Source organism: Netta rufina (assembly GCF_964035555.1).
Source record: "Netta rufina genome assembly, chromosome: 14".
NCBI lineage: Eukaryota > Metazoa > Chordata > Aves > Anseriformes > Anatidae > Netta > Netta rufina.
This window is the reverse complement of record NC_140137.1, coordinates 19,088,364-19,099,103: the sequence shown is the minus strand read 5'-3', so window position 1 is coordinate 19,099,103 and position 10,740 is coordinate 19,088,364. Positions and strand designations below refer to the sequence as shown.

Genomic DNA, 10,740 nt, shown 5'->3' with positions numbered 1-10,740 from the left:
TAATAAATAATCTCTAGAACTATGATGCTCATGAGCACCCCATTGGATCCAGTTACCCTACAGACTATCCTAGTCTTTGCTATTAATAACTTAAAAGCCCACTGACGATATAGAAGACACTACAAGTTGCATTAAGAGCTCGACGTGCTGGCCGTGCCACCTCCCTCCCTGCTGCTTGTCCACACCGCGATCCTCGTGAGCTGCTGGAGCAGGTCGTTAGCGAAAACGCTGCATTTCAGCCCAGATTTTGATCTCTTTAGGAAGAGGAGGCAATTGTGAAGAAGCCTCCCTTCCTTAAGGGGAACAGGAAGCAGATAATCTGGTTTTGGTTTTGTTTGCCTCTGCATCGGGAGGTGAACGAGTTAACAGCACCGTGCCGGTGGCTCCGCTGGGGACACCCGTGCCTGGGGTTGGGGACGTGCATCCCAAAGGTCCCATCACCCAGCCCTGCACACGGGGCCTCTCCTGCACGGCCTGGCTGTTGGACACAGCCGGAGAGGTGCCGGTGCCTACAGGGTTGGGGACGGGGATGGGGACGGTGATGGGGACAGTGATGGGGACGGGGATGTTTCCCATCGCCAGCCAGGGCTGGGTGCAGAGCATTTAGGATTGCGTTGGGTTCGGGAGGACTGGGTCAGAGCCAGGGAAGCGCATGCCATGAGGAGCTCAAAACACTGCAAAAAACCTATTTCAAGAACTACCAGGGCTAGGATTTCTCTGTGGGAGCTGCCAGCTGGGGGGCTGCGCGTGCCTCAGTTGGCAGCCGTGGTGGAGAGGCGCCGGTACAGCGCCTGCGTGAAGTTCCCCAGCTCCGGCAAGAAGTTGCGCAGGTAGATCTCGTTGTCGGTGCTCAGGGAGCAGCCCTGGGGAAGGAGAAGCACAGGCGTGTGAGCGCACAGCAGGGGTCACACCTGGAAGCTGAAGGAGCTCCCAAAGCGGGCGTTTCACACCTGCCTCCCAACCGCGCCACCCATCAGCAGCCGTGAGGACCTGCCCCGGAGTATTGGGTGTGTGTCCTCAGCTCAGGACAAAATCCCAGCCCCAGCCACCTGTCCTGAGAGCACCCAGCAGCTTCCCCAGAAGGAAAACCAAGCCCCTGCAGGGCTGCAGCACACGGGGCCACCCCGGGAGGAGCGCTGAGAGCGCGGTGCTGCTGCTGGGGGTGCGCGGTGCTCACGACTGGACAGACTGAACCTGAGGGGAACAAGGGCATCACTGCTGGACCCTGCACTCACCGCCTTGCCGTGGAGGCTCTTCAGGTTGATGATGAGGGGCTCGTAGTCATTCTTGCACCTGGTGACCTTGGCGAGCGCCGTGGCAGCTTGGCACAGCAAGTCGTGCTCCGAGAGCTGGCGGACAGGAACGGCACAATCGTTAGAGCCACGCCGCTGGCTGAAATCATTGCTCCCCACCCGAAGTGCCCAGGGCCGGCAGGAGGCTCTGCAGGGACTTCCTCGAGTGCCCTCGCTTCTCTTTAAATGACCTTCACACCCCTCACCCCAGCGGTGTGGGGAGGCCCAGGCCGCAGGCTGTGCCCATTATGTAAGGTGTGGGCAGCCCGATGGGGCGCAGCGGCCACCCACGGGTGCGTGCTGGAGGCAGCTCGCGGGGCGGGTTCGATTTTCGGGACGTGAGCTTGCACCCAGCTCGATGCACTGGTGCGGCACAGCTCGGTGACTAATAAAACGCCCTCTGCTTTGCGGTCTGCCTGCAGTGTTGACAAGCGCTCTGGTTATGTCTGTATTTACTAAAAATGTGTTTTCTGCATAGCTGTAAAGCCTTTGTTACCTTCCGATCCGTGAAAGCGACCTGTGCCACTCTGGTGTCATTGCAAGGGACCTGGAGAAAGGACACAAGTGAAAGCTGTCATTAGGAGACCGTCCCCAGTGGCACCACCCACAGCCAAACCGCCGGTGGGCGAGGAGCAGCCGCTGAGCCTGCGCTGCTGCCGCCGCTCCCCGGGGACGCGGTGTCCCCATCCTGCTCCCCACGGCCCTGGTGCTGCTGGGCCCCGGCACTGCCACTGCCACCAGGAGCGGGGACCCTGCAGTGCCACCCGCCAGGCTCTACTTTGGGCTGCCTCATTTGGCAGCATTTTCCTGCTCCATTCCCATGTCCCCAAACAGCCTCGTGCACCGCTGCGTGCTCAGTGCCCAACGAGCCCCAAGCCTGGGCACTCGGTTGGAGCAGCTGCTGCATGCTCAGGTTGGTGGCAGCATCCGTGCACCAAGGATTGGCAGAGCCAAAACCCAAAATGAGGTGAGGGGAAGAGCTGCACCCTCCTGGTGACACCCTATGGAGAGAGGGGATGCTAGGAGAGGGCCTCGGCTGTGCGTGCTGCTGCTAGGAATCATCAGTAAAGCCATGGCTACCAGAGAAGAAGCCACGAGGCGTTTCGGTATTTACCTGCACTCCCGTGTTGAGCTGCTGGATGCGGTGGGTGATCTCCGACAGCTTCAGCCTGGACGCGGTGGACGAGGTAGTCGTCAGCGGTCGGGACGAAATGAGCTCTGCCAGGTAGAGGAGAGCAAAAGCAGCCTTCAGCGGGGAGAACATCCTGTCGCGGCCCCTGGGTGCTCTTCCCCTCCGGCAGGCTCGCTGTGAGGACCTCACTGGCTCGCTGCTTGGCAGGGCACGATTTTTATAGTGCGACCAGGCAGCAGCATCTCCATCAAATACCAAATATAGGTGTCTTCCTGTGCTGATCTGGCAGGGCTCCCCAAAGAAGGGCATTATGTAATGTTGACGGCACAGCCTTCACCCTTACCAACTTTATTCGCTTTTCACTGACCATGCAGATTTTAATCACCTAATTGATAGATGGAGAGATACTGAAATGGGAAGTCTAGAAGTTCTGGCTGCTGTCGGGGGATCTGTCTGCTGTCATCGTGCAGCGGGCGGTGTGTGGAATACCCTCAAGGTGAGCCCGACAACTGAGTGCACGGCCGAGCAAAGCCAAGCAACGCGCTCATGCTCAAGCAATGCTCCCAAATCCTCCTTGCTTTATGGACAGGACAAGGGATGGTGTGGAAGGGCCCGCTTCAGGATGCATGAAGCTGGGCTCCCCTACCCTGATAGCATTGCCTCACTGGTTTCAGCACAATCCCAGTGTTTGCTTGAATTTTGGTGCATTTCCATGCTTGGGGACTGGACATCGAGTGGGTTTATATCAAGGTGCTGGGCAGGGGCTGGTGTCACCCTGCTGTTAGGAAACCAAGGCCCAGAGCAACACGCAAGCAGAAATTTGCTTTTTCACTGGAACATGCCCCTTGGCTGCCCCTCCGGCCTCGTCTCTTCTGGGCCAAGCAGGTCTGGGTCCATCCCCTGCTGGCACTGCCCACACGAGCATCCTCAGTGCTGCAGCGGGGGATGTGGTGGGGAGCACCCCAGCGCTGCTTTCCGGGGGCTCCACCACTGAGAGGGGACCTGGCCACCACCGGTGTCTCCTCCTCTGTGGTGGTGGCCCCGTGGATGTCCCCGCTGCGGCTCGGCTGCCCCTGCTGGAAATGGGCACTGCCAAGGGGGAGGAAATGGTGAGCGGCTGGTGTTGGGGGGGGGGGATAAATGAACTGTGTCAGAAAAAAATCACATTGCTTGGCCGTAATGGCAGCAGGATCTGGTAAGCTAAAGTAGCCAAAATCAGATTTTGAAAGGAAAGAAAACCTCGAAACTTTTATCAAGATGTTAAACATCTGCAAAGAAACACAAAAAAAAATGCTCTTGCATGTAAAGGAAGAAGCAGCTGAGGGGTTTTTCTGGCGTGTGGGTGTTTGGCTTTTAACGAGGACTTGCTCAGCTCTGCAGCACGTATCCCCTCCTGCGGGGACAGCTCCTGCAGCGCCCGGCCTGGCACGGAGCCTGTCGGCCCCATAAGGTGCCCGACCACGCTGTGCCCCCCGTCCCACGCCATCCTGTGCCACCTCATTCTGCCCTGTGATGTCCCAGCCCATCCCATGACACCCTACAGCACCCCACAGCACCCCACAGCATCCCACACCACCCCACAGCATCCCACAGCACCCCACAGCATCCCACACCACCCCACACCACCCCACAGCATCCCACAGCATCCCACAGCATCCCACACCACCCCACAGCATCCCACAGCACCCCACAGCATCCCACACCACCCCACAGCATCCCACAGCATCCCACACCACCCCACACCACCCCACACTGATCCGCGGTACGGCAGAAAACCTGCGGTAGCTGAGGGAGATGCAGACACCTTTTCCTTAACCACGCCAGCAGCCACACACCTGTGGTTATTTCCCACCATTGCTAAACCGAGCCGGCACTGGGAATTCGGTGGTGTAAAACGTTGACTTGCCAAAACGCCTTGTTTCTCCCCAAAGTTCTGCCATGCATGTTCTGGAGCCCTCCGCCTCCAGCCCAGCCCCGCGGCAGCCTCGCGGTGCTGCTGCCCCTGCCCAGGAGCCCCAGCTGTCAGCTTGGCCAGAGGCTTGGAAAGAGCTGCAAATTTTTCAAATTTTTTAGGAAATGTTGGAACATTTCCATTTTCACAAATTATTTTTAAATTTTCAGTAAATGTCAGTGTTGTGTGGTCCAACCAAGGGCTGAACTTTGCTTTTCGAGCAGCTCCCAGCCCGTTTTGGTGAATTATTTCTATATTCAAAGATCCGACACCACAGTGGCAGGACTGGGCTGGAGCCCCCTGTTTTCACTGACATCAGCTGCTTACATTAGCCTGGAGAATGCCGTTTTTCCTGGGAGCTGAAAAAAGACAGAAGCGATTCCCAGACATGGAATTTCCCAGCCATTAGAGGCTGGGGCAGAGCCAGATGGAGCCTGGAGGATTTCCTCCGCAGGCACTGGGAGAGAGGTGAAGCCACTGGGGTGTGTGCAGGGTGGTGGAGCACAGCATGCGTCTGTCTGTCCATCCACCTGTCTGTCCTAAAGCCAGTTTCCTGCAGAAGCTCCCCGATCCCTCGAGCCAGGAGCTGGCACCACCCGGGATGGGTTCCGGGCACCTCGGGGATTTGGGGTCAGGGGGCACGGGGCTGGGGGCGTCCCACAAAGCCGCACACCCGCGCCCGGCGCGTCATCTCCCCCCCAGGCAGATAAAATCATTCCCCCTAACTATTGATACGGTAACGTAGATGATGGGAAAAGCTGACATGTATCAATTCAGCTCGTGTGGGTGGAAAACGATAGCTAGAAGGTGGAGCCCGGTTCTGAGAAATGGTGTTGAGCTGGGGGCTTGCTTCCTTGGGCAGGAGGGGGCGACGGACGGGGACCGCAGAGCTTTGGGAGTCCTTGGCCAGAAGGGAAATGAAATAACGTGCCCAGAGCATCTGTGGCTGCTCTAAACACCGGAACCAGCAGTGGTACGAAATGATACAGGGAACTTCTGCCCGGGCATCACCCCCAGCACGGATGCCCACTGGTGTGCCCCTACCAGGCAGGACACAAACCCTGTGGGTCTGGGAGCTGCTGCCATTAGAGCAGTGTGGGAACAAGCCCAAAATCTAAGGAAATGTAGGAAAAAGTCATCCTGAGATTAAAAGCATCCAAAATGCTGCTGCTGTCATTCATCACAAAATCAATCCAGGCAGATGACGAAACCCTCGGTGCAACCCAAACCTGATTTTTGTGTTGTCCTCCTGTCCCAATTCCTGCTTTTTTTTTCTTTGTTTCAGCAGCGAAGCCCAGGCTGATGCCCATGACCACCGCAGGCAAAGGAGGAGCTCCTGGACAGGGCAGCGCTGGTGGCAAGGGACGGGGTCAGCGGAACCTGAGGGAAAAAACTAGGCACAGGGGGCAGGTAAGTCAGATTTTAGAGGGTGCCTCTCCCTGTGGCATCACCCCCTTGTTGTTTCTGGCTCTGTAGGCAACAGGGGAACAGTGGTCCCCTGTTTTGGATGGGCTGGGTTCGTGCCTTTTAGGCCAGGTGGCTGCAAGACAGGAGAGGACAGTGGTGTTGCTGGAGTGTTCCCAGCACCTGCACCCCCCCAGCTGCATCCCAGCACGCTCGGAAATTCTCCTCCAGGCTGCTCAGGCACTGAGAGCAGCCGTGCGGCCTCCACACCTTGAGCTCAGCAGCCCAGCTCGTCCCACGGCTGTCCCAGTTCATCCCACGGCTGTCCCAGCTCGTCCCACGGCTGTCCCAGTTCATCCCACAGCTGTCCCAGCTCATCCCACGGCTGTCCCAGCCGCACTGAGTGACGGGTCCTGTGGAGGGATGGGGTCACGCAATTAAGAAGCGGTGCTGTGGTGCCTAAGGCCCAGGGGGTGGTATAACGGGGATGATGCATACACAGAATCACAAAATCATTCAGGTTGGAAGAGACCTCCAAGACCATCTGGTCCAAGCATCCCCCTACCACCAATGTCACCACTAAACCCTGTCCCCAAGCACCACGTCCAACCCATCCTTGAGCACCCCAAGGGCTGGTGACTCCCCCACCTCCCTGGGCAGCCCGTCCCCGTGTCTGACTGCTCTGAGCAGAAATGTCTCCTCATTTCCAACCTGAACCTCCCCTAGCGTGACTTGAGGCCATTCTCTCTTGTCCTATCGCTGGTTATCTGTGCGAAGAGGCCGACCCATCTCTTCTGTGATTTTTGAGGGCTTGATTTTGGGCAAATCACCATTTTCTCCTTTCCAATGACAGCCCAACTTGGCATTTTTAAAAAAAATCCTGAGAAGACACAGACCATTTTTTTTCAGACCATTTTCTCATGTGTGTTGCTCCTCAATTTCTGAAGATGGTGAGAAGTTAAATAAAACTTTTTATAACACTAAAATGTGGGTCACAATATAACATCTAGCATCAGCACATGCAGTATCTCTTGAATCAGTGGTTGAGTTTACAAACCGTGTTTCAGAATGCATACGCGGCCAGCTGGAGCCTCCCCGCTTCCTTCAGCCAGCGCAGCTGGAGGGGATGGTGTGTGACAGAGACAGCAAACATGATTTTTTAATTATTTTTTTTTTTCTGCATGAACCAAGTTACATGGAATAGGATGGACCAGATGAAGGAGTTCTCATTTCCCAAAGGTGCGATCTGGCTGTAGGTAGGGGCTCGGTGCTGGCTCCTGGAAGCTTGCCCAAGGAGTAGTAAAGAAACTGTCATACTGAAATAGATTAGGAATGATATTTAGAGTGACATTTAGATGCTCGCAAAGTTACAAGGTGGCATGAAATTATTAAACTTTTGATAGGATCATCTATTTTTTTTTATTGGCTTAGTTTGTGGTGTTTATTTGTAATCATGCCTTTTTTTTTCTTTTTATTTTTCGGAAGTGTTAAACACGAAGTACTTGGGGCAGAGCTGCCGTGTCTGTAGCTGCCTCTGAGCATCCAGCAGGCCACTCGCACAGCATCGCTGGTACTGAAGGATGCCAGAGCTTACAAGCGTTGGTTCTCCACTGCTAGCACAGCACCCACTTGGCAACAAGGCTGTTCAGACAGCGATGCCTCTAAGCCCGTTTTTTCCTAGTGAAAGTATCTGTCTCCTCGCAGATAAATGAAATTATGTCGTTGGAGACAGAAGTGGCATGGCATGGAGGTGGTGGTGGGGAAGCGATTTGCCTGAGCTGAGCCCAACGCAGAGCTCAGTCTGAGGCAGTCCCAGCTCTAAAGCCAGCCATCCGCCACGGCCGAGGCTGTGGGCAGCAGAAATCCCTCTCGACCCCAACCACGCTGCTCGGGGACGGATTTCAGCCCAGCTGTGCCTCTCCCCAGGCTGAGAAATTCTTCAGGGCTGTGGTGGTTCTGGTCAGCAATGGAGGCATCGCCCCAGTGCCCGTTCTCCAGGGCTGAGCCCATTGCTGGCGCACCCACTGTCAGTCCTGTGAATGCACTTAGAATTGTTTCCAGTTTTCATCTTGGTTCTTAAATCCAGGCACAGCCCAGAGGGTCTGTGGCCACGCTGTCCTTGCCATGGGGTGTGTGTGGTGCCGCGGGGCTGGGATTTCTCTGCCGATGGCTGGAAATGAGCCACGGCTCCAGCCGAAATGGCAAGTGGGGAGGTGGTGGCTGCACGGCTTTGTCACCTCCCCAGGTGGTTACCTCGATACAGCCGTGCCCCACGCGCCTTCAACCACATCTTGAATCACAGAATCATTAATTCAGGTGGGAAAAGCCCTCCAAGATCAGCTTCCCCAACCATCCTCCTACCACCAATGTCACCACTAAACCATGTCCCCAAGCACCCGTCCTTGAACACCCCAAGGGACGGTGACGCCACCACCTCCCCGGGCATCCCATCCCGATGGCTAACCACTCATTCTGAGCAGAAACATCTCATTTCCAATCATTCCTGCTTGTTTTTTTTGCCAGGCACTGAGCCTTACGTGGCACCACCTGCCAGGAGGAGCCCCGGCCCCTTCCCTCCGCGCATCCCGCTCCTTCCCACCCTCTCCCGGGATGAGGCCGGGGGCAGCTGCCATGGATCAGCTGCGCCGTGGCGGCCGAGGCAGGAAGCTGTGGCGGGGCAGGGATGCCCTTGACGTGGCTCTGGGGGTGGCTGACAGCGCCGATCTGTAGCACCCCAGCTTCCTGTGGGTGCGGGAGAGGAGGCGGTGGCGGCGCAGCTCACCCCGCGGCGGTGCCGGCCCCACTCAGTCCCCGCGCTCCCCAAGGCACCCGCGAGCAGTGGAAGGCAGCGAAAGGATTCGGGGTTTGTCCTTTGTGCCATTCCCATGAGCATGGCTCGTCTGTGATTTTTGTCTTCCAGGCGATATCAAAACCGTGGGGCTGGTGGTGTCTGCTCTGCTCGCACAGCCATAGGTTCCTCCTTGGAATAAGCAAGTGAAAGGCGTGGAAAAAATTGTGGGGCTCACCGGCTTTTTGTCATTTTAATGCTGACGCTTAATGGCAGAGGAGGCAGCTTCCCAACGCATTTTCTATCCTTTCTCCAAGTTCTGACAAAAATTCTAAGCCCATAATGCATCTAAGCCCATAATGTAACATCTGCAGCTGGGGAACAGAGAAGGGTTGTTAAAAGCAAAAGTGTGTCTAAGCTTTGTTATAGGGGAATGGCAATCTCTGTCGTTATCTTGTTTGGGGGAAGGGGGAGGAGAAGAAGGGGAAGCACGGAATCCACAAAGGTAGGGGAGTTGCTTCTGAAGATAAAGTAATTCTTCATGAGCCGGGATGTATGTGTCACGCTAAAATAAACAGGTAGCACAGGAAAATTTGAAAATTCAAAGTCATTTTTTTCTGTTGATTAGATCTTCAAGAAAATTCCCCTTCAGGAAGTAGTACTAGAGTCAGTGAAGCTTCTTACTTAAAACTGCAAACGTAATGCATGTTAGTAGCATTTTCCTTCGTCTCCTTTCACCCCCTCCCCAGTTTAGTGTCAATTGCCTTTTCAGGGGATCGGTGAGTGTAATTGCTAGGAAGTCCCGTTTGTATGTTTATTTTTGAGTGTGTTCCCCCGGTGACGGGGGCACCTTGACTCTAACAACCTGCATTTTCAGAAAATTGAAAATTTCAGGTGGAAACAATCCTTAGTTCAAGTGCTGTTTCTGGCATTACTCTTCCACGCCCCTGCTGCCACGTCCACCGAGCCCTCTGGTGCTGTGCAGGGCTCAGGAACATCACCTATGGAGACGTCCAAACAGAGACCCACGCTGCTGCTGGGTTTTGGTGCAGATGTTATCTAGACACTTTAGCAGGTGCTGTCCCTTTTTACCTAGAAGGGTCCTGCAGGGCCACAAGGGGCATAGCACAGGGCTGTGTCACCGTGTCACTGTCCCCTGCAGCAAAGCCCTCGGGGCAGGGGGTGGCCAGGCTGCCTCTGTCCGTGGTGCTAGCACCTGCCCCTGCTGCCCTGCCAGAGCAGGAGGAAAAGGCAGAGTACAACGTTCCCATGCTCATTCCGGTGTTTTCCAAAGTAAAATGCCCTGCTGTTAATTAAATTAACATTTTTTTTTAAGTGGTTTAGAGATTCTTCCTTTGAAAGTGAGCTTTAGTCATATGTTGTCACCTAAGGAGGTTCAGGCAATCACTGGTGGCTGCAGCTTTCAAGAGCTCTAAGTCCAGATTCTGTTTGTGGGCTTCTACCCAGATTTGGACGTAGAACCGGTGCCCCCTCACTTGGTTATGAAGAAACAGCTGCCCAGAAATGGCATCCTTCAGACTCTGCATGACTGCAGAGGCAGCACAGTGCACTGCTGAGGCCTCACCTCTGAAATCTCAAGAGTTAACGCTGATCAGGTCCTGTTGGCTTTCCGCTGTCATTCTAACTAAGTGGCTGGTTTCCTTTTGCTATTGAGTGATGCTGCAAACAGCTCAGAAGAGCTCTGAGTAGGGGTGGTGAAGATCAGCATCCATACAAACTAACTCCCTGGGGCAGATCTGTTATCATTTTTACAGAAGTCGATTCTATCTTACAGAGGATCTGAATATGACCAAGTACTCTAGATTTTGACACAATTCTTGTAAACATCATCATAAACTAAGTGACACTACATGACAGTTCTGCCCACAATAAACAAAGAGAATATGGTTAAAATAGGCTTCTGTCATCCCTTCACTCAGTCATCCAGTTTTAGATGGGACTTTCCTTCAGTCTGAAGGAAGGTGTCATACTTTGTAAAGATTCTGAGCAATAGTACCTTGCAGAAACAGTACTAAGCATCTTTTTTGAATCCTGTGAATTTTGTGTAGATGAGGCAGGTGGCTAGAAACATACCTTGTCTGGAGAGATGCAAATCAATTCTGAACTTGCCATAACAAAGTGATGGAGGGCAAACTCTATTGTACCGACAGAT

The 10,740-nt window shown here is 54.6% G+C and overlaps 1 protein-coding gene across 1 annotated transcript; it reads right to left on the bottom strand.

Annotated features, from left to right (window-relative positions):
- Window positions 1–752: 752 nt before the first annotated feature.
- On the bottom strand, window positions 753–2,556 carry LOC311214751 (uncharacterized protein; the record flags this gene model as incomplete). Its single annotated transcript, XM_084295481.1, has 4 exons — window positions 753–863; window positions 1,236–1,349; window positions 1,789–1,839; window positions 2,407–2,556. 4 exons carry the CDS (start codon window positions 2,554–2,556, stop codon window positions 753–755), a joined length of 426 nt encoding a protein of 141 aa, XP_084151607.1.
- Window positions 2,557–10,740: the final 8,184 nt, after the last annotated feature.